A 24716-nucleotide genomic window follows, 5' to 3' on the forward strand; every position below is an offset into this window, starting at 1 on the left:
GTCCAAGGTCACGGCTACATATTAGATAAGATATATTTTATTTCCAATCATGGGTCATGTTATATGACATGTTTATCACAGTTTACATAATGTAGAACATAAATTTAAACAAGAGGGTAACATATTTAGTAATTTATACATATTTAGAAGTATGTACAGGCATAGTCGAACTAGTATGGATTGAAGGAAAACTAACATAGGTTGAATGAAAAACGGGCATATACATGTATTTAAAATGCAATAAAAGTTGTTATGTCACAACGAAGATATTTTTGAAGTTTTCCGAACATATATTCGGAAGCGACCCAGTTCACACAGCACATGGCTCCGCGTTCGAGGTCTGCTGACGGACACCTTTAATAATTACAATGTCAAATCTCATAAAAAGCGTAGATGGCTGTACCCTTGCCTGGTGCTCCGATGGGTGGTTGTACCCTTGCTTTGTGCTCCGATGGGTGGCTGTACCCTTGCCTGGTGCTCCGATGGGTGGCTGTACCATTGCCTGGTGCTCCGATGGGTGGCTGTACCCTTGCCTGGTGCTCCGATGGGTGGTTGTACCCTTGCCTGGTGCTCCGATGGGTGGCTGTACCCTTGCCTGGTGCTCCGATGGGTGGCTGTACCCTTGCTTGGTGCTCCGATGGGTGGCTGTACCCTTGCCTGGTGCTCCGAAGACAGAACACGGGAATTTTGAGTTTACTACCTCTTACACCGGTCACGTAAAACAACCAAGGAATATAAAGAGCTAGGGTTTTCCCATTCATTTGCTTCAACAACAAGTCGTTTAAACGAGACACGTAAGTACAAAAAAATACGTATCTCATATGAATCACCCTAAAGAAAATGAATAACATCGTTTGTATGTTCATACAACAAGGGTGATATATTAAGGGATTGGACCACGGGTTTTTCCAACATCAGTTACGACCCTTTCCTAAAAACGCCACATGAAAACTTGGGGGACACTGAATGCGACGTTATAAACTGGGTTATGAAAACAATTGCGATATTTCGCATATGGGCAAATGTATCAGGGGAGGATCTAGGAATTGACCTTGGGAGAGGGGTTTAACTTAGGTGCGTTAGCTTTTGTCTTGCGCCCCTCCCTAAGAACCGAAATTTACTTGGTTTACAGTGTTCGCAGTTGGCTTTGGGGTATACCCTCAAGAAACTTTTAACACATCCGAAATTATGCATTTTTAGCGTATTAAATTACTTTTTTTCTTCTATTATATTATCATAACAAGTAAACTTTGACGTTTTTTTTTTTTTTTTTTTGGGGGGGGGGGGGAGCGGGGCAGGGTCCGCCTTTGTGCATGGTATTGATTATAATGTTTATATAACTTTGAGAACAGTGCTTTGAATGTTTACAAAACTTGCAAATAAAAGATGTGTTAATTAAGCAAACACTAATTTAACCTTAAAATTAGTGATGTAGTATGGTGGTTCGTCATACTTTTCTGAGATTGACAATGATGTTTATTAAGTTTTAGTTTTATTGTTAGTGTTCATGTTATCAAATAACATCCATCACCATCTATCATCATTTTATGATGACAAGCTAATGCGAATTGGTAGAATGGTCCACTATCGTGAAAATGAGTAAAATAACGTTTACAATGTTAATATTTATAATGTCATTCGCCATTGATCACTAGTCTAGAGTCTCGAGAAATCCGGAAGTGATTCTTTTGTACTTAATAACTTTTATTATGTATATTAGTGTCAGAGATTAAATATATTCACATTTATTTTCCTAATTATATTATCCGCAACACCATAGACTTGTAGGCTACTGAGGTTGCTGATGGTGTTAAGGGGGCGCCTCCCTTGGATCCAGCTTGGATGGTGTTAAGGGGCGCCTCACTTGGATCCAGCTTGGATGGTGTGCAGGGGCGCCTCCCTTGGATCCAGCTTGGATGGTGTTAAGGGGCGCCTCCCTTGGATCCAGCTTGGATGGTGTTAAGGGGCGCCTCCCTTGGATCCAGCTTGGATGGTGTTAAGGGGCGCCTCCCTTGGATCCAGCTTGGATGGTGTGCAGGGGCGACTGCCGTGGATCCAGCTTGGTTGGTGTGCAGGGGCGACTCCTGAGGATCCAGCATGGTTGGTGTGCAGGGGAGACTCCCGTGGATTCAGCTTGGATGGTGTGCAGTGGCGACTCCCGAGGATCCATCTTGGATGGTGTGCAGGGGCGACTCCCGTGGATCTTGTCACTTGAAATGTCAAAATTGGTAAAATTCATATTTACTAATATTATCACGTATACAAACGCGTACACACACACGTGCGCGTGCCCACACGCACGCACACGCATGCGCGCACACACACATACACTTTTTATTTTGTCACGGTAATATATCGTTACAACATACATGTTATAACACATACAGACAATGTGTTCAACAACATGATTGAAATACAAATTGAGGTAATTTACCACCGGGTACAGTGAAAACACACACACACACACACACTAGTTTCGTTATAAAGGGAATCAATGTAATATACAGCTTTACACAGAAGTTTTCATGTATAAAAATACTTTTAATTTGCTTACATATTTGTAATAAATACAAGTTCCTAAAGTTGGTAATTTATCAATGGAAAGTTGTCGCATTTTATTGGCAGGTAGTAAAACAGGACCAATAAAGAATTAATCCTACTTCAAAATAGTATGTAGCATTTACTAGTTATGGACAAGACCAATATACATACAAATCCCAGGTGCTGTAATACTAACAATTATGAACTTAAGGTTTTATGTTTTAAGTTACGAATTAAGTGTGACACAAGCTTAATTAAAAGGGAATTTTATTCTTTTCCAGTTTCTACGGGGTATGATAATAAAACCTAAGCTGGTATTAATAAAACATCTTAAGTTATTTGTTAATTTTACTTGTCGATTTGCTTAAATGTTCATGGTCAAATTAAGAAAAAAAACTACAGGTACAAGTTTTTAACATAATATAACGTGTAGTACATTTAATTAATGAGATATTATTAAGTTATCAAATCATATAACCAGTGAAATACTAACCTAAGAAAATGACTTAGGTTAGGAAATGGCTTAAGATGTTTAATGAATACCAGCCCAGGATTATACATAAGAAAGAAATTGAAAGTAATTATAACAAGTTTAATGGTATTTATTATTAAAAATGAACGATTATGATATTTAAAATAAAGTTCAAATCATTGTATACTAGACATTTAGCAAGAATACAATGGTCTAAATTAAGAAACTGTACTGTATTTAAAGGAATGATATAAGTATAATTTTAAGCATCTTAAGCAAATTTTAATATTTTCAATTAATTAGAAAACAAGAGGGCCATGATGGCCCTAAAACGCTCACCCAAGCAAAGGGTCATAACTCTGTGATAAAGTATTAATACAAATGTTGCAATTTAAACATATCTTTACTGATGACGATGCCTTGTTGTATTTTTGTAGAGGGTCATGCAATGAAGCTTCCTGTAATGTATCAGTGAATTTGGCCTGGTAGTTTTAGAGGAGATGTTTTTTATTTAAAGCAAAATAGGAAGGTGGCCAGATTTTTGTTGCTGTTGATGAATCGCGACCCCTTGTTGTATTTTTGTTGAAGGTTACCCAAGGAAGCTTCCTGTAAAGTTTCATTGAATTTGGACTAATAGTTTCAGAGGAGTTGTTTTTTAAAGCAAAACAAAAAGTCGGCCAAATTGTTGATGCTGTTGTTGTTGTTCATCAATCGTGATTCTTGTTGTAATTGTGTAGAGGGTCACCGAAGGAAGCTTCCTGTAAAGTTTCATTAAATTTGGAGTGGTTGTTTCAGAGGAGATGTTTTTTAAAGCAGAACAGAAAGTCAGCCATTTTGTTGTTGTTGTTGCTGTGGTTGTTGTTGTTGTTGATCAATCGTGACCCCTTGTTATATATCTGTAGAGGGTCCCCAAGGAAGCTTCCTGTAAAGTTTCATTGAATTTGGACTGGTAGTTCAGAGGAGATGTTTTTTAAGCAATTGTTGACGGACGGATGGACGGACTGACGGGGACTGACTGACGGACTGCCGGACGGACGCCGGATAAAAACCGATCACAGTAGATCACCTTGAGCACTTCGTGCTCTGGTGAGCTAAAAATGATATATTTCCAAAATCATATTAAAACTGCTTTAATGTAATGCATGCAATAAGTAATAGACTGAGTGTGTAGAAAATGTATAGGTCTAAAACATAATGTATTTATTAAACATATCAAGAATAGCATTATTTGACAGACCCTATACAATATAAAAAAAACTAATTAAAAGAATTTAATCTGTAAACGGGTGATAAGGCAAAACACACACACTTTTGTAGTTAACCTAGCTCGAAAACGAACACCTAGATAACCAAGGCGTGTTCCACAATATTGGTAATTATACACTTACAATATAATAGCAATAGAACTGCTTCACTTGGAGCAATTTATATATTATTATTGCAACATATATACTTTCCATTTCACAATTTTCATATGTAGCCGTGGCTATACCTAATATGTTTTTGCACTGGCTTTTCAAAGTTTGCTCTGACAGATCGATAAAACGTAGATATCCTTTTTGCATAATTATTTGGTCCAATGGCTTTTCTCTAAGTTCGACCAAATTTGGACAAAAGCAGAGTTTATGTAAGATGTAATTTTCATGGCGATAATTGCATATGTCACATAATTGAGGGAACGTTTGCCCGAGTGTATCAATTGAGCGAAGTAAATGTCTATTCAGGGATAGTAATCGGGGATTTTTCTCGCCGCCTTCCACAGCTCTGAGGCAGTATTTTCCCCTAGTAGATGCGCAGGTATGTAATCCTTGGTGAACAATCGTTGAAATTGCTGTCTACGTGTTGGATAAATAACTTTGAGTTCAATAATTTTCTTCCACATGCATTTCGGTGGAGAATTTCCGTTGTGGACATAGTCCACAGTATGTCCTGAAGTCTGTATTTTTGTTAAGATTCTATGTATATCTGGCACAAGCCCCATTGACTGGTTATCTAAATTGTAAAAGCTCACAAGTCTGTAGTTAAAATATGTCTAGCCATGTATTTGTTTGGCAAGCGACACAGTTGCCCAAAGAACTGGAGCTTCTTCACGTCTATTAATGTTTCAGCAGAAACAGTACCATGTGCACCTAATGCGAAGTCTGTATTTGTAGATTTGTTTAGACCCTGAATTATTTTGATTCATAATCTATGGGACTTTTCAATTTTTAATAAGTCAGTTGTTGACATTGTCCAAAATCCACAGCCATACAGACGTTTTGGAATAACAATGGAATGGGATATAGTCAACGATGTCAACGGGTTGAGTTTACAAAGGGTATAACCCGCTATTGCATATGTTTAAAAAGGTGTCCCGCATTTTTACACAAGCGTCGTGAACATTCGCAGAACACGAAAGGAAAGAGTCACACTTTAATCCAAGGTGAACATATTCTTTTGCGATGTGTACAATTTCATTCCCAAGGTTGAATCTGCGTATATCGTCATGGTTTTCGTTATCATCGAAAACTAAGATAGAACATTTATTAGCATTATATTCGTATCGCCAGCGCTTTGAATATCCGTTGCAAATGTCCAACATAGCTTGAAGTCTATTTGCTAAGTATAAGATGAGGAGCATGTCATGGACCACCGTTGGGGAGCTAAGTGTGTTATTGAAAAAAACCAAATGCCGTAGCCACTATTCTCTAGTAGACTGAAAAGCTGGTTTATATAGAGGAGATAGAGAATCGGGGAACCTTTCCCGCCCTGTCGATTTCCCTGGCATACTTGAAAACAGTCGGAGGTGTAGGGGCCATATCTAACGCAGCTTGACACGCACGAATACATTTTAGCAAATGCTAGGAGCGAAGTAGGATCCAGCGAGCATTCTGTGGATAGTTTGTACCGGAGGCCACACCTTATCAAATGCTTTTCCGACAGTCGAGAAATGCCACGTACACTTTGGAGCCATGTTCATGTGCAAAGAAAATACTCTCTCTGATGATAAATGATGTCATATTACACCCCAGACCGTCCCTGTTGTTTATTAATATTTCTCAAAATGTTGTCACGGGTGCGCGTCAATAATACGTGATCGTTGATATTAGTGTGATGGCCCTGTAATTGTCTGGATTGTCTTTTCTTTTGTTACACACTTTATGCAATGTTATTATAATACCGCGTTTCATTGATGGAGGTATGTAGCCTTGGCTTAACATCTGCGTAAATAAGTTTGCAAGAATCGGTGACAATAATGCTTTTGCGCATTTCAAATTGAATTCGATCGTCACCAGCAGCCTTACCCGTAGGGGCGTCGCCTATGGCTGTAGCAACACACTCCATTGAAACTGTTGCTAAGAGATCAGGTTGTACTTTCATTAATGTCATGTACACTTGATTCAACAATCTATTTCCAAGTATCATCGAATCGTCCGTCTGTCACCGGTGTGTATAAGTCCTAAATGTATTCAGCCCACTTGCCAGTCATGACGCTTGGGTCCCTAAAAAAGGCACCGTCAAAGTTCAGCCCCGCCCCCACAAGATTCTTCGTAGAGCTTCTCCGCCTCTTCACAAGGCTCCAAAAATCTTTCGAATTTACCTCGGTCTTCCGATCTAATTCCTGATCAAGCTTAATTAAGTACTGGTTAACGCTATTTCTATGCAGTCGTCTAAATTCACGTTCAGTATTTTTATAGTTTATATGGCCGTCCGTCCGCACACCACACATTTTTCAAGAATTTTAGATTTTTATGCGCGGTTTTCAGATTATCATCCCAGTATGGTTTCAAAAAATTTGCAAATTTTCTTTGTGGCAAACATGTTGTGGAAAATTCAGAAATACAGGTTTTTTATCAAGTCATATGCATTCTCAATCTCTATACGATCTAGGCTCACCGATTTTAATGGGACCAGGGGTAAGTATCTCGTAGCTCTCGTTAGCATAACGACTATCGTAAACCTTTCGTTAGGGTTTACACCGTTATCTCGAAGCGTTCGTTATTAACGAATAATCGTTAACTTGCCCATTATTTAACGACTGCCTGGAGGGTGTCCTAGAGCTCTCGTTACCATCATCATGTAACAAAATCAAGCACGCTTTTCATCACGTTTCCTTAAACAAACGCAGGAAAAGGTGTTGTTACATAAATATAACAAAAGCTAAATGTAAGCTGTCACTATTTAATATCGTGGATGGAATTTTAATCCTTGAGGTAAATTAATAACATTGAACCATTTATTAATTTATGCTGATGATGAAGACAACGACGACGACGATGATGATGATGATGATGATGATGATGATGATGATGATGATAACTATTATTATTTCGGTCGCAGACAACATCAAACTCCTTACTTAATACTTTATGGTTAAATCAGTTATATTAGAATTTCTTCTCTTTTCAGATGGCACTTGTATTTCTGGGAGGTGACGGTAACAGAAGGCGTCATAATATTCCAATGGTATTTAGAGATAGAATGAATCCCCTCGACGTAATGAACGATCATGAAATTATTAAGAAATATCGGTTGGACAGAGATGCAATTCTTGAAATATGTGCACAAACTCAACAACATCTAGTAAGGCCAACAAGTCGCAGTCAGTCACTTCCGGTTTGCCTGCAGGTACTTGTTGCATTGCGATATTACGCTACCGGAAGTTTCCAGTCAGTACTCGCGGATGGGCATGGGATATCTATTCGCTCGGTTTCAAGAAGCATTCACGCGGTATCTAAAGCCCTAACGAGACAAGTGCCCCGGCAAATAAAATTTCCAACTACACGTGCAGAACTTAAAAGAACGAAGCAACTATTTCATGATATAAGCGGCTTTCCCAATGTAATTGGTGCCGTTGATGGCACGTATGTCTCCGACTGAAGATGAACATTTGTATGTGACTGTCTAGAAAGGGATTTCATGCAATAAATGGTCAGGGTATATGTAGTGCTGACAATTTATTCATAAATATAGTTGTTCGTTGGCCAGAGTCAACACATGACTCTTTCATATGGAATAGCTGTGAATGTGTACGTATGATGTGTACGAAGAATTGGATTTACAGAATGCATGGCTTTTGGGCGATAGTGCGTACCTGTTGAGGAAATACCTCCTAACACCATTACCTACTGCAAACACAGAGGCTGAACGAAGATAAAACGTCGCTCACAAACGTACACGGTGTGTGATTGAACGTACTTTCGGGATTTGGAAAATGAGATTCCGATGTTTCCACAAGTCCGGTGGGTACATGACGTACACGCCAGTCAAGTGTGCCAAGATTTATCTGCGATGGCGGTTCTTCACAACATTTGTGTTTCGAGAAATCTGCCTTTCATCGATGACAATGATGACCGTGTTGACGACAATGATAATGACAACAATGGCGATGACAACGACGGAAATGATGGGGAAAAGAACAATAACGAAGATGGTAGACAGACACGCAATAACCTTATTCGCGAGACGTTTTCACGCTAATTTAATCTAGAACATGTACTCGTAACGTCTACAATCATAAATGTTTGCTATGAAATTGGCGTTTTGATGATCACAACCATGGTTTAATGTACATTAAGCAAGTTTATAGATATATGTCACTGTGTGGCGGGGAACGTCCCATTAATGATTACAGTTGCAGTAAGAAATATTGTTATTTCAATGTGGAACTGTATTGCTCTGTAAAACTAGAACAAAACATGTTATGTTCTGTTTCCGTTCTGTTCCTGAAGTGTTTAGAAAAACTCACAAGGAAATATGTCCATTCATGCTTTACTTATGGTTATACTTTTCTGAGATTTTGTGGATTGAAAGGAGATTTTGTTATAAATGTACTTAGACAGTACATGTATTGATTATATAGATATTAATACGCACTGCACTGTTACGTTTATTACGGAAATATATATAACGAGATTTTGACAGTCAAATGTCCCATGGTTCGTATGAAGTGTAACGGAAGAAAGTACCGTGGTTGTCGGCGATGGCCATGACATTGACATTCCCTTTAATCGATAACCCCTGTCCACGCACAACTTTTAATACCTTAACCAAGTTTGTGATACCATATTTGGTAAAGTTGGACAAATAAGGGTGAACGAGATCCAAATTTGAGAAATTTGTTTTAATCTTGTCAGGACGAAAAACCACTTTCTCTTCTTGGGGTAAGGCACTTTTTTAATTAAGCGGGGTTATGTATTGGGTCAAGGTCGAAGGAAAGTTACCTAAATCAAAGCTCATACCCGTCGCGTATACCCGGGGGTTGATTATTTAACCAAGATTTTGTGAATTGAACTGGGATTAGTGCGGATTTTTTCGTTGTTAAACCTAAGTCGCAATCCCGCTAAGGTTAAGGGCCAACGCCCTACCAAGTTATTCGAAATAATATTGTCTTGCTTTAGATCAATCAAAATGAAATAAAACATAGCATTGTGTTTTGACATACAAAAACAGATTTTATATTGCATTTCTAAGTTTACAATGTTAAAATGTCATCACAGCTTTTCACTATAATGTTCATTACATTCGATATTGTGACCAGTTGTACTGCAGCATTCTACTTGGAATAATGCCAATCATGTTGATGTGGAATCGCATTGTTCCATAATATTTGTTAAAGATTTCTGCCCAAATTTCAATTTATGTAGTGTTCATCTCCACATGTACGTCTGTAATATGTGGAAGCCTTTTCTTAATGTACAAAAAGTCACATGGTTTTAGAGGTTCACACCCAAACAATTGCAAAGATTTTACGTTCCTGAGAAAATATGCTAGAAATGTTTGGATTTCAGTAGTGAAATAAAGGCTCCGACATATTAAAGTGAAGACAGACGTAAGGGAACGTTTTACACAATGCGCTAATGTTTTTAAATCGTGGGGTCTCCCTGCATACATTTCGAGGGACTTTAGATGTTGCATATGTGAATGAACATCGAAGTTTTCTATCAAATCACAGTTCAGAGTAAGACGTCTCAGGTTGGACATCTTCATGAGTGCTGAGTCGTAGTTGGTCACAGACTTGCAAGTCAGGCTTGCATAGCGGAAATGCCACCAAATTAATCCAGACTCAACCACACGTCTCCATGCTTTGCAGACGCAGGGCACCGTTAACATAATTTCGTCAACGGACAAATAGCGAAATACCAATTCCAGCAATATGTCGTTCTGAAAATATACAAAATTACATTAATATTTAATGCGCTTGAACTTCCACACTCACTTATAAAGCGTGTATATAATTACTTAAAATTTGCTGATTCCATTAAATCGTATATGAGCGTTGTTCACAAGTAGCTGGTTACACTCGGAAACAATATACAGCTTATGTAAGCCATACACGTTGAATATATACATATAATTTTGGAAAGGTCTGTCGTCATTACGTATACATGTATAGCTCTTCATCACATTAAACACGTATATATGTTTCTGTCCTTTATGTTAGAAGTATACCTACATTCTTCTACTGTCGCTATATTCTGAACAATGTCCCAGCGTTACCTAGCCCCGGATACTGTCCCGGAAGTTGAGAAGCAGTTTGGTCAGAATATCTCCTTTGACTAAGTAAAGTGTTTAAAATGTCTGACTCAACTTGAAGTCGTTGCTGCTCGATCTGCAGTCGCTGCTGTTCAATATCCAGTCGTTTTTCTTCAATTTCTAGTCTGGCAGTTTCAATATTAAGTTTTTCCCTCTCAATTGAAATGACATCATTTTCATAAGAACTTGCAACTGATTCAGCAGCAGCAAGTTTTCTCTTTTTTAGGGGAACCGTTTTCATTGGTTTAGAAGCACACTCAATATTGTCTAAACAGTTTGGGGCTTCCCTGCAAACTAAGTCCATGCCGCTGGACGACGGACCGGATGCTGTCGGGAATTCATGTTCCGGTTTAGCCTTATTATATGGGGATGAATCGCACTCGCCTTCGCCCCCGGAAAAGTCTTCTTCTTCAGCAACACGAGCCGTATCTATTCCACCTTTAAATCCACTAACGGCAGTCTCTCCTAGAATGGAAACTACGAGTTCCTCTATTTCAGTCAATGGTTTCGTATCCGGCTGCCCGCTACCAGTCTTATTGGGTGATTGCTTACGTTTTGCTGCCTTTCCTTTGGTAACACTAGACCAGTCATTCCATTTTTTTCTAAGATCATCCGCCGTTCGTACAGTCTGTGAGACAGCGTTTATACGCATGGTCATTTCTGACCATGTCTTTTGCTTTTTCTCCATTGACAATACATCACTGAATTTACCAAAGAGAATATGTTTATTTACCTCTTGTGCTAACAATTGTAATTCGTCTGTTGAATACCTCGGTTTTCGTTGTTTTGACTCATAAACACACAAAAAGCGCGGAAAACGATTACACAGGTCAATCGTTAATAACTAACCAGTGAGGAACGAACGATTGCCTAAAGAACGCTTTCGAGATACCCGCGCAAGTCTCTAGTAAACCAACCTTACAACAGTCGTTAACGCATTCGTTAACGCTTAACTAACGATAGTGTCGAGATGCTCACCCCAGGTCTGTGTCATTCATAAGCAAATTTCCGTACAGGCGGGCTACATCTGCAGCCTTAACTTTGTTCCAATTAATATTTGTAAAATTATTTGAGACATTATCATCAACAATAACTTTACATATATCGGCCTGTGACGCGATCTTCATCAAGAATATCACAATTTGCAACACAGTCAAATATTTCAAATGGCAAACAAATATAGTCTAAAACGGAATGAAATAGACCATCATATGAAACAAATGAAGACTTTGAACCTTCACATAAAGGAGTACAGTTAGTCGACACAAGGTTGCAATCCTTAACAAAGTTTGTAAGTTGCATACCTCGAGTATGAAGGTTTACATTGCTGTTACAGTATTTAGCATTGAAATCCCCCAGAAAAATATGTAACGGTCCGCTGTAGGCGGCGGATTAGTGTAACGGTCCGCTGTAGGCGGCGGATGTGCATTGATAGTATAACATTCCGTTATATACGGAAGTACGTTCATAGTACGTATGTTAACTTGGTTGGTAATATGCAAATTCACAAAGCATAGGTTCTGTATTGATTGAGAATTAACTGTATATAAAGACCGGCGGACCCCTTCAGGATCGAGCATGCTGTTCTGTGAAAAGTCATAAACAGAAAATATGAATATATAAGTATCATTGCAATCATGTATCAATAGATATATTCAAAATCATTTAAGTATCGCAGATGCTCGAAACTATTTCCATACCTCGTAATTTCCATAAAATGACTCGTGCAGTTTTGTGATAGCAAGCACACTAGCGTTGTCAATAAACTGTTCTAGTCTATCAAGTCGGTGTTCAAGTGCTTTGTTTCCTACTTCTAGGGGCTCAATGAGCGTGCGCACTTCACCTATTAAACACACCAGTCTTAAGGTTGGCGACATTTTGTTTATCCAGCTTAGTTTCATGCGATTGTCTTTTATCGTTCGTGAAAAGATTCTGCTTTAAATTCAAGACTTCAGTCTGTAAACTAATAAGCGTATCCTTTAAAATTGCTACCTCAGCAGCATGCGTGCAATGTCCACTTCCGGAGTCCGTTATCTGCTTTCTGTACGGTGTTTGTGACACTGAGCGTTTACTGGTACTTATGAGGTCCTTCATAGCGGAGAAATCCTCACCCTCCATTACAGATACGAGAACGTGGATATCGTTCGCAAGTTTTACCGACAGTTTTTCAGCTCTACGCGTCGCCATTCGTCGCTTCAGTTCCGAGCACTCGGAGAATGGGAAGTCATCGTATGACTTAAGTGCTTCAAAGCAACCTCACATATCATTTATGTTTAAAGTGCCAAGCCCAGTATCTTTTAGTAATGTTAACTTATCGAAATGTGTGTACTGGGTAAGCACCAAAATCGTAACAGTACCTTAATATGGAACACCCGTTATATTTACGAGTTTAATCAATATATAATTATATATGCACTTGTCTTAGATACAAGTTCCTAAGAACACGATACTCCGGTAAGTATTTCAAATGCTGCTAGCACTATTCTTCAAAGTTTTTCATATTCAATGTCAGTGTAAAAGAGAAGGACAATGAATGATACCTACGTAGGGAACGTGTAAGAAGAAGAATAACCTTTTTTTTTCATTTTTTTTTCATGGACATTTCATTTATTCAAACATTAAGTACAAAATATATACAGATCAAGCAAAAGTAACATGTATACGTAAACACTTGCTTCAAACAGTAAGTACAAAGTATATACAGATCAAGCAAAGTAACATGTACACGTAAACACTTGCTTCAAACAGTAAGTACAAAGTATATACAGATCAAGCAAAGTAACATGTATACGTAAACACTTGCTTCAAACAGTAAGTACGAAATATATACAGATCAAGCAAAGTAACATGTACACGTAAACACTTGCTTCAAACAGTAAGTACAAAGACAAAGTATATACAGATCAAGCAAAGTAACATGTACACGTAAACACTTGCTTCAAACAGTAAGTACAAACTATATACAGGTCAAGCAAAAGTAACATGTACACGTAAACACTTGCTTCAAACAGTAAGTACAAAGTATATACAGATCAAGCAAAAGTAACATGTACACGTAAACACTTGCTTCAAACAGTAAGTACAAACTATATACAGGTCAAGCAAAAGTAACATGTACACGTAAACACTTGCTTCAAACAGTAAGTACAAAGTATATACAGATCAAGCAAAGTAACATGTACACGTAAACACTTGCTTCAAACAGTAAGTACAAAGTATATACAGATCAAGCAAAGTAACATGTACACGTAAACACTTGCTTCAAACAGTAAGTACAAAGTATATACAGATCAAGCAAAGTAACATGTACACGTAAACACTTGCTTCAAACAGTAAGTACAAAGTATATACAGATCAAGCAAAGTAACATGTACACGTAAACACTTGCTTCAAACAGTAAGTACAAACTATATACAGGTCAAGCAAAAGTAACATGTACACGTAAACACTTGCTTCAAACAGTAAGTACAAAGTATATACAGATCAAGCAAAGTAACATGTATACGTAAACACTTGCTTCAAACAGTAAGTACAAAGTATATACAGATCAAGCAAAAGTAACATGTACACGTAAACACTTGCTTCAAACAGTAAGTACAAAGTATATACAGATCAAGCAAAGTAACATGTACACGTAAACACTTGCTTCAAACAGTAAGTACAAAGTATATACAGATCAAGCAAAGTAACATGTATACGTAAACACTTGCTTCAAACAGTAAGTACAAACTATATACAGGTCAAGCAAAAGTAACATGTATACGTAAACACTTGCTTCAAACAGTAAGTACAAAGTATATACAGATCAAGCAAAGTAACATGTATACGTAAACACTTGCTTCAAACAGTAAGTACAAAGTATATACAGATCAAGCAAAAGTTACATGTACACGTAAACACTTGCTTCAAACAGTAAGTACAAAGTATATACAGATCAAGCAAAGTAACATGTACACGTAAACACTTGCTTCAAACAGTAAGTACAAAGTATATACAGATCAAGCAAAAGTAGCATGTACACGTAAACATTTGCTTCAAACAGTAAGTACAAAATATATACAGATCAAGCAAAAGTAACATGTACACGTAAACACTTGCTTCAAACAGTAAGTACAAAATATATACAGATCAAGCAAAAGTAACATGTACACGTAAACACTTGATTCAAACAGTAAGTACAAAATATATACAGATCAAGAAAAAGTAGCATGTACACGTAAACACTTGCTTCAAACAGTAATTACAAAATATATACAGATCAAGCAAAAGTAACATGTACACGTAAACACTTGCTTCAAACAGTTAGTACAAAATATATACAGATCAAGCAAAAGTAACATGTACACGTAAACACTTGCTTCAAACAGTAAGTACAAAATATATACAGATCAAGCAAAAGTAACATGTACACGTAAACACTTGCTTCAAACAGTAAGTACAAAATATATACAGATCAAGCAAAAGTAACATGTACACGTAAACACTTGCTTCAAACAGTAAGTACAAAATATATACAGATCAAGCAAAAGTAACATGTACACGTAAACACTTGCTTCAAACAGTAAGTACAAAATATATACAGATCAAGTAAAAGTAGCATGTACACGTAAACACTTGCTTCAAACAGTAAGTACAAAATATATACAGATCAAGTAAAAGTAACATGTACACGTAAACACTTGCTTCAAACAGTAAGTACAAAGTATATACAGATCAAGCAAAGAAACATGTACACGTAAACACTTGCTTCAAACAGTAAGTACAAAATATATACAGATCAAGCAAAAGTAGCATGTACACGTAAACACTTGCTTCAAACAGTAAGTACAAAATATATACAGATCAAGTAAAAGTAGCATGTACACGTAAACACTTGCTTCAAACAGTAAGTACAAAATATATACAGATCAAGTAAAAGTAGCATGTACACGTAAACACTTGCTTCAAACAGTAAGTACAAAATATATACAGATCAAGCAAAGTAACATGTACACGTAAACACTTGCTTCAAACAGTAAGTACAAAATATATACAGATCAAGCAAAAGTAACATGTACACGTAAACACTTGCTTCAAACAGTAAGTACAAAATATATACAGATCAAGTAAAAGTAACATGTACACGTAAACACTTGCTTCAAACAGTAAGTACAAAGTATATACAGATCAAGCAAAGTAACATGTACACGTAAACACTTGCTTCAAACAGTAAGTACAAAATATATACAGATCAAGCAAAAGTAACATGTACACGTAAACACTTGCTTCAAACAGTAAGTACAAAATATATACAGATCAAGTAAAAGTAACATGTACACGTAAACACTTGCTTCAAACAGTAAGTACAAAGTATATACAGATCAAGCAAAAGTAGCATGTACACGTAAACACTTGCTTCAAACAGTAAGTACAAAATATATACAGATCAAGCAAAAGTAGCATGTACACGTGAACACTTGCTTCAAACAGTAAGTACAAAATATATACAGATCAAGCAAAGTAACATGTACACGTAAACACTTGCTTCAAACAGTAAGTACAAAATATATACAGATCAAGCAAAAGTAACATGTACACGTAAACACTTGCTTCAAACAGTAAGTACAAAATATATACAGATCAAGTAAAAGTAACATGTACACGTAAACACTTGCTTCAAACAGTAAGTACAAAGTATATACAGATCAAGCAAAGTAACATGTACACGTAAACACTTGCTTCAAACAGTAAGTACAAAATATATACAGATCAAGCAAAAGTAACATGTACACGTAAACACTTGCTTCAAACAGTAAGTACAAAATATATACAGATCAAGTAAAAGTAGCATGTACACGTAAACACTTGCTTCTAACAGTAAGTACAAAATATATACAGATCAAGCAAAGTAGCATGTACACGTAAACACTTGCTTCAAACAGTAAGTACAAAGTATATACAGATCAAGCAAAGTAACATGTACACGTAAACACTTGCTTCAAACAGTAAGTACAAAATATATACAGATCAAGCAAAGTAACATGTACACGTAAACACTTGCTTCAAACAGTAAGTACAAAATATATACAGATCAAGCAAAAGTAACATGTACACGTAAACACTTGCTTCAAACAGTAAGTACAAAATATATACAGATCAAGCAAAGTAACATGTACACGTAAACACTTGCTTCAAACAGTAAGTACAAAGTATATACAGATCAAGCAAAGTAACATGTACACGTAAACACTTGCTATAAATTGTAGTTATACATTTCAAGTAATAAAAAAATGGGTCTATTTTATAGTCCTTAAAGATATAAATGTACAGTTTACAGTTCAAAGAATAGACAAAACAACTATATATTTTTAACAATTTCAAAGTTGATGATCTTATGTTGAGTGATTTATGATTTTAGTAAATATCACTAAATAATAAGTCGTTCTATATCGTAGCGTTTTAAACGCCGAAGAAGTATTCTTGATTACAATGAAGAGGAAAAAAGAAAAGAAAATGATAATTAAAAAACCAAAAAAAACAACAACACAAAAACACCCACACACACACACACACACGCGCACCCCCCCCCCCCCCCCCCCCCCACACACACACCAACACAAAAACACCCCCCCACACACACACCCACCCACACACACACACACACACACACACAAAACACCCACACACCCACACCCACACCCATTCTACAACTGTCCAATTTAACTTTCCTTTATCTGATAGTTTTGTGTTGTTATAAATGTTCAGAGCCAGTCTAAGGCTATTATTAAACCCTGATACTGTTGGAACTATGTTTTTTTTTCTTTTACAGAGAAAAGTGAATCTTTTGAATTCAAGGAACAATAAGTCAAAACTGAAATTATAATTACCAGACCCTAGCAAAACAAACATACTATCTATGGCAATATTCGGATTAGTGGAATTATTTTTTTGTAAAATATGTTGTAGCACAGGCTGTATTTTATTACAATCCCAAAAAAGATGAAGCAAAGTTTCCTCGCAGCGTCCACAAAAAGAACATAGATTATCATTAACTAATTTCATTTTATAAAGCAACGATTTTGTCGGTAGTATTCTGTGAACTATTCTGGTTTGTAGACATTGAATGTAAGAGTTTCTTGTGCAATCGAATACATAACTATATGCAACTTTCCATTTTATATTGGTATTTTCATATAACAATATCCATTTTTGTGGACAAGTTGGGATATCAGTGTTTTTGATAAATGTTTTGTCAAAAAAACAAAACTTTTAAGGTCTTGTTTTACCAAAATAGGATATAAATAACAATTTATACATGGATTACTACAAAAAGAAAAATCACTGTCTCTTAAGACAATGTTCTTTTTCTTTATATATGAAACTTTTGCAGATTTTAGTACATTAAAATGTATGTTCACAAAACAATTTTCCACACTCAAACATCTTATCCACATCAAATAAGCTAGCCATCACTTTGAAACATTTACTATCACTATGTACCATATAGTTTTTTAGCCATTTTATCTTTAATCTATACGTATATAACTTGCAACATCTATCATATGTATACCACCCTAAGTATAGTCTTTTGCAAATTCTGTACTATTATTTTAGGTTTTCCATCCCAAACAAACTCAGAGAATAAATCATTTAGTTGTTTCATAAAAACATTTGATGGATTGGGTAGACTAATAAATAAATGTGTAAATAGTGGTAATAAAACAGACTTTACGACAGTTAGTCTCCCTATAAGTGTTAGTTTTCTTCTTTTCCAATATTTTATGCTATTTTTTTTACTTTTAACAGTTTCTCATCAAAGTTCACCCATTTTATTAAGATCTACATCAAAATGTACACCAAGTAATTTAAATCTTGTATCACCCCATGACAATTTAAATTTTGTTTTAATGGAGCTGGCAGAGTATATAGTGTTCCAATCCAAACTAACTTTGTTTTATCAAAATTTACTTTTAGACCTTTTAATTGCGAATATCTATATACTCCTCTATGACAGTTTTCAATGATAACCTTTGTGTCGACACACCTCTATGTGATTCTGAAAAAGCTGATTGGCGACGGAATTGTCAAGAGGCTGTAAGAAGATGCTGTGAACCCAAGAAACACTTAATACACGAAGGCAATACCGTATAAACGTTCAAAATGAATCGTTGGACACAAGTGGTTATGCAAGTGTTAATGTGAAAGCAACGACAATTTGGTAGTGGCAATGCAATTTCCGAAAAGATCAGCAGGACCAAGAATAAAGCTTGCTAACGAACTTAAAGGTACCAATGATATGGTATTACGACTGAAGCATGCCAATATTAACTTTTTTAGAAAGGTGAAAACAGAACAAAGAAGGCGACAAAGGGTGAATAAGATTCTCCAAAGCTCTCCAAAAACATACAGAAGCAAAACGGAATCTTTTATCAAAAATGCCGTACTCACAGAGGTACAGAAAGATAAAGTGAGAAAAGAATTAGTATTTGGAAAGATTGTCGCTGATCAGCTTAGTGAAACGAGAAAAGAGCGAAACAAAGGAACAGTAGGTGGTCGGAACATGATACTAGCCGGCCAGATAATGCGTAAATATCGATGTAATTCTACCCTCTGCAATACTACAGGTTTAAACAAAACAACAGCCTCAAAAACTTGAAAGGAACGTCTGCAACACAAACAAGAAGTGGGAAGACAACCCGAATGTTTTGAGAGAAAAATATTGAAGTTATTAAATAGATGATAATAGTCAAGCCCAGCCGGGCAAAGCCGACAGCGTAAAAAACGTAACGGGATAGAGAAGCAAGCCAGAGTTCTTACGGATTATCTTCAAAATCTACACAATCGTTTCCTTTCATAAACATGAACATTTCTAAGGGCATATCTTTAACAGTTTAAAACATACATTGCCATTTCTTACAATAAAAATAGTTGAGCTTATTATTGTGAAATCCTTCGATTCAGATTTTTTATTTATTTGATATATTTCCTAAAAATAACAATACTTGTCGAAATTCAGTAAGTTTTGAGGTGATCATCTCAGATTTGAAGAAACCTTTTACGAGGTCTGCTAAATCGTAAGCACTTTAAAGTATACCATAGGCCAAACTTAGCATTCAGCTATTAGTTCAAACACTTACTTCATTTGTGGATACGGTAAATATGCGTTAACATAGCAATATCTTACCTCTGGTAAATTAAAACAACTGCATAATTGTCTGTTTACTTATCACTTTTTGAGCTATATCCGGTGTCCCATCCCACACAGTGATAAAACCCTGAAAGTCAAGTCTCCTTCGCGACATTTTGTCCGATCGACCAAAACACGTTTCACTGTCTGCATTTATATATCAAGAAGCAGTTGCTTGTGTACAAAACAGCCAGCACGCTCAGAAACCAAGGTTGTTGTGTTCCGGTCAACCCTGAACTGTATGTAAAAACTTGAGAGAAAATTTTGAAAATTATGATTTTACAATGCACCAATAGATAACTATTATATTTTAATGGTTAAGATATATGGTGTATTTGTTTAAAATTGGCCCGCCTTCCATATTGGTATTGAGCTAAGAAACAGATAATAAATGCATATTTAATGTTTTATTACTGTTAGGTCAAAATATATTGATAAAATTAGGTTTCATCATTCTTATTATAAATGAATTACTGGCAAAATATCTTACTACAAAATAATGTTAAAATTAAACTTATAGGGACACAGTTTTAATTCTAAATTCCAGAACATTTGTTACCACACAGCTTAAATCAATAGAACGTAATGTTCGATACAAATTACATGTTTACAATGATTTGAAAGCTTCGTACCAATATAAGTATATTGTAAGCCGGGCGGTTCAAACTTCTAATCATTCAAGATTGAAACTCAAGATTTGTCAGGATTTCTATTAATTTATTCACGTTCTCTAGTCAATTACTTATTACATGAGTCAGCAATGGAACCAGTAGTCAATTTTGTATTTCAATTGTTTAAGTATGCTAGTAGTATTTTTGTAGGTATGTATGTAGTTAATTAAGGTATTAAATGTAGTTAGAATTTTATATTAGAAATTACCAGCAAAGCTCTTTTTCATGGCTGGTTTAGTTAAGTGTAGGTTACTCTGATGACTGACTACAGACGAGTGACTACTGACAACTAACTCCATCGCAAAAATTCATCGCCTTATATAGTGGTTGCTGATGCTGGCGTTGCTGGCAACCAATCAGAATTGGGTATTTTCACCAGCAACGCTGGCTGAGTAATGCGGCTCATATTTTGTATGAAACATAAATAATATAATATTCACTTAAAAGGTGAATATAAGGTCTTGAAGTAGAGAAATTAACATATACTCTTTAACAATACTATGCAGCATTAACTTCTTTGAAGTAAAACAGTGATGCTTATAAGAAAAGTGAGCCCAGCATTACACCAGCATTCCGCAAGAACAATATTAAAATAGTGCTCCCCAGCATTAGAGATCTGGGGTGATACCTTAAATAACACACAGCATATTAATATGAATTTAAAACAATACAATAAATCATACATAAATACAATATAACATCACATTTAAATGTTAGAAATGACTCGATTTACTGATTTGAATAATTTACTACGCTGTACATAACCTACAAAATGCAAATGGCGGACAAGTTTGACAAGTGCACAGCGTTGACTCAATGCTGGCACTCAAAACTACGAGTTAATCTGGTAGAGTTATGGAGAAAGCATTTGCTAGACATTTCATAAAATTACTAAGGATTATAATAATGTGATGCAGCAGTGGAAATTCCATCTACTTACTTCAAACAGGTATATTGATTTATGAGTTACATAAATTTCGGACATGCATTTCGGACAAATGACAACCATACTATTACAATATTAACGTGTCAACAGACATTACTAGAACACAACTTCATTCATCTTCAGATAAACCCAAGTACAGATATTCTAAATGGTATATCTCAGCAATATTCAAGTCTAACCTAGTGATCCTATGGACAGCTAATACCACTCTACAAATGCGTTATGTTATTTAATTTCACAATGAAAAATATGCATATGAAATGAAATATTTGTTAGCCTGTTCATACTAATATGTTAAGATATGGTTGTGTTTACTTCGAGATAGTTTATATGTTTTATTAAACAATTCAAAACCGTTTTACTAAATTATTGTTTATAATGTTAAGGATACATTCGGGACTCCAAAAAAAAACGGTACTGTTTCTTTTCGGTCACTACAACTTTATTGTTCTTTTCATGTCCAAGATAAATTGCAAACTTTCTGTCAATTTTCAATAAAATATGTAAGTTTTGGAGAACTTCATATTTTCATTTTTCTTCTTGCCAATATCCCAATTCCGATGAGGATGAGTGAACATGGAACGCGGGGAATGACTTCATGCTTGCCACAAGCACAGCATACTGGGATAGTCTGTATTTGTTTTACATAAATCGTCAAATTGTACAGACAAAAACGACAAAAAACAAGCTGGATTATTATTTTACTAAAACAAAACATGTAGCAATCATTTTAAAAAGATACATAAAAAGTAGATACTGTTCCATATTTAGGTACTGACCGAGGACGAAAATGACAGTCCTTGGCTGTGGGGTTAATTAAGTACTTTTCATGCAGATTGGTAGTACATGTATATAAACACTATTTATATCAACCCACTGGTGTTTAATCATAGTATGCTGATGGAAAATTTTGTAGTTGTGGTGCAAGTCTAACTCAGAATATTATTTTAACAATTCTTCAATGGAATAATTAACTGTTGGTGTAAATTTAAGGAATCAATTGCGGGTTTGATGTCATTATCGGGGAGCACCACTTTAACCAGCACAATTGCGTTCATATCCCGATAATAACATCAACCCCGCAATTGATTCCTTAAATAAGTTCGTCATATTCGAAATCAAACGCGTAAAGTTTTTATTAGATTGCAACGTTTTTAATAGATGTATGAATATTTATCACCCTCGAACACGAACAGCGTAACGCCCTTGGGCCAGGACGCGGTTACCCCATATTGTGCCATATTGGGTCACTAATCTTTGTATAATACCAAAATGGCGGCTTTTCTGATTCAGATGAATAAATGACAACATTTCCCAGATAGTGTTGGCGTCTTGTACAGTTCAAACAGGTTGTCGACGTGATACATACGTTACTTGGCTAGTAGGTGACCCGATATGGGAGATATACGGGGCTAAGGAAACCATATCGGATCAGATGTCCACTTACCCCGTTACTTTTAATATCAAAAGGTGAAGATATGCCGAATAAGAATACTGAGAATAAGATAAAATCAACATGATCTAAGTCATCCTTATTAGAATGATTTGTTCTATAGCAAAACAATATTCACACCTGTTGAGGGTTTAAAACATCAAAACCTGATTAAATGAAGACTTCTTAATTATTACTATTTTGAACGTCTTACGCTTGCATCAATTGTACCTTCAAATAGATGTGTTTATATTAGTTTATACAATAGAAAAAGTAAATATATATATGATAAAATAAATAGAGATGATAATATCTAAACTCATCCATATAATTAAGTCAGAAATTCCAGGTATGCAATTCTTTTTTTATGAATGATAAATCATAACAATTTGTCCCTTATTCGCTGTTATTGGCCGTCGGATATTCAGTTGTAAACTCCGTTTATAGCTATGTTAGATAATTGTGCAATCAAATTCGTAATCACGACTATCAGTGTAATCGTTATATTTATTATGAATAGCGTTTTTCCAATCATTCTGTTCAAACCACCACAAACAATTACACAACCAAGGCAATCGTATAATAAAGGATCGTTTTCAAATGTTGTCAAATAAAGGCAACAAGCATATAGTTCACGTTTTGTGTTTGGGTTACCTGAAAACGCTGCACTTTTAACATCTCAGGACAGAAAGTGTTGTAAGCAGATTAGTTGCATGAACTATTTTAATATGTGCCAAGTAAAGGTCATCTGACAAAAAAAAAAATGCTTTCAAAACTGTACTCATGGTCAAAATTTCATTTTTGTAGCTTTAAAAATAAAAAAAGTTGGTCAAAAGGTCAAAGTCAAAAAGGTCATCCGAGGACAACATTGATGCTCGTTTTCAAAATTGTACGCATGATCCAAATATCATTGCTGTATAGCTTTAAAAATAAAAAAGAAGGTCAAAAGGGGTGGGGCCAGCTTTGGTCCCAGGGGCAAAATTTCAACTGTTTTGCTAGACGGTCATCATATGATGCTCCACAACAAATATCAAGGTATGAGCCTTGTAATTGAAACACGATGATTTTGAAAATATTTCTTAAATAAGTCTCGAGGAAACTTGTGACCCCCGGGGCAGTGCCAGTTTTGACCCAAGGGGCATAATTTGAACAACCATAGTAGCGGACCACTAAATTATGCCTTATTCAAAATAGCAAGTGTCTGCATAGCTGGTTTAGGCAAAAAGATTTTCAAACATTCCCAATTTAAGTATACCAAACCTGTGAACCCCGGTGGATGGCCAGTAATGACCCCAGGGGCATAATTTGAACAAACATTCACAAGCAAATGTGCTTAGATGGATGCGCGAACACACAAACATATTTTCAAACATTTCCCAATTTAAGTATACCAAACCCGTGATGCCTGGGGCGTGGCCAGTAGTGACCCCAGGGGCATAATTTAAACAAAAAATCACAACCAATTTTGTTTAGATGAATGCGCGAACGACAGACACTTTGGCCAATAGAGCTAAACAAATGTCCTTTGGCCTTTCAACAAGAACAAGGTAGAGTTATTCACAAAATCAACTGCAGAACCCAAAAGCAAGTTGTCTCCCTTTAATCCTAGACTTGACTTTACCTGTAAACTTGGCTTAAAATAGACTTCGCTCATTTAGACTTTGCTAAAAATAGGTTAGCTAAAAATAGCATTTTTTTTTAACTTTTAAGGCCCATAATCTAGGCATGCATGGGCGGATGTGGCTGGTTTTTGAAAAGAACCAAGCTCTTATGGATATCTAAATACTGTACATTTTTTTATTGAGAAACAACCAAAACTGAAGACTGTATTGTGTTCACAAATAATTGTTTACAGACGCACGCACGGACGCACGCACGCACGCACATACGACGTACACATTACTTTGGCCAGAAGAGCTAAATATGATAAAATTAAGTGATTTATAACCATTTAGCTCTATATTACTAGTAGG

General features: G+C 35.9%; 2 protein-coding genes across 2 annotated transcripts; one reads left to right on the forward strand and one right to left on the reverse strand.

The window, feature by feature from the left end:
- Positions 1-1917: 1917 nt before the first annotated feature.
- Positions 1918-8783, forward strand: LOC128229825 (putative nuclease HARBI1). Its single transcript, XM_052941650.1, has 2 exons — positions 1918-2228; positions 7403-8783. The coding sequence occupies exons 1-2, from the start codon at positions 2028-2030 to the stop codon at positions 7871-7873; spliced, it is 672 nt and encodes a 223-aa protein (XP_052797610.1). The 5' UTR covers positions 1918-2027; the 3' UTR covers positions 7874-8783.
- A 1680-nt stretch (positions 8784-10463) lies between these two features.
- Positions 10464-12715, reverse strand: LOC128231089 (myb/SANT-like DNA-binding domain-containing protein 4). The gene is made up of 2 exons (XM_052943509.1): positions 12521-12715; positions 10464-11318 (listed from the first exon to the last, which is right to left on the reverse strand). The coding sequence occupies exons 1-2, from the start codon at positions 12713-12715 to the stop codon at positions 10464-10466; spliced, it is 1050 nt and encodes a 349-aa protein (XP_052799469.1).
- Between the last annotated feature and the right edge of the window lie 12001 nt (positions 12716-24716).

Source organism: Mya arenaria, chromosome 4 (genome assembly GCF_026914265.1).
Source record: "Mya arenaria isolate MELC-2E11 chromosome 4, ASM2691426v1".
Taxonomy (NCBI): domain Eukaryota; kingdom Metazoa; phylum Mollusca; class Bivalvia; order Myida; family Myidae; genus Mya; species Mya arenaria.

Coding starts and splice junctions, on each gene's coding strand:
- LOC128231089 (XM_052943509.1), bottom strand. CDS start 12,715: ATGGCGACGCGTAGAGCTGAAAAACTGTCGGTAAAACTTGCGAACGAT. Junction 11,319..12,520: donor ATTGCACGCATGCTGCTGAG/GTAGCAATTTTA, acceptor TGTGTTTATGAG/TCAAAACAACGAAAACCGAG.
- LOC128229825 (XM_052941650.1), top strand. CDS start 2,028: ATGGTGTGCAGGGGCGACTGCCGTGGATCCAGCTTGGTTGGTGTGCAG. Junction 2,229..7,402: donor CACTTGAAATGTCAAAATTG/GTAAAATTCATA, acceptor TTCTCTTTTCAG/ATGGCACTTGTATTTCTGGG.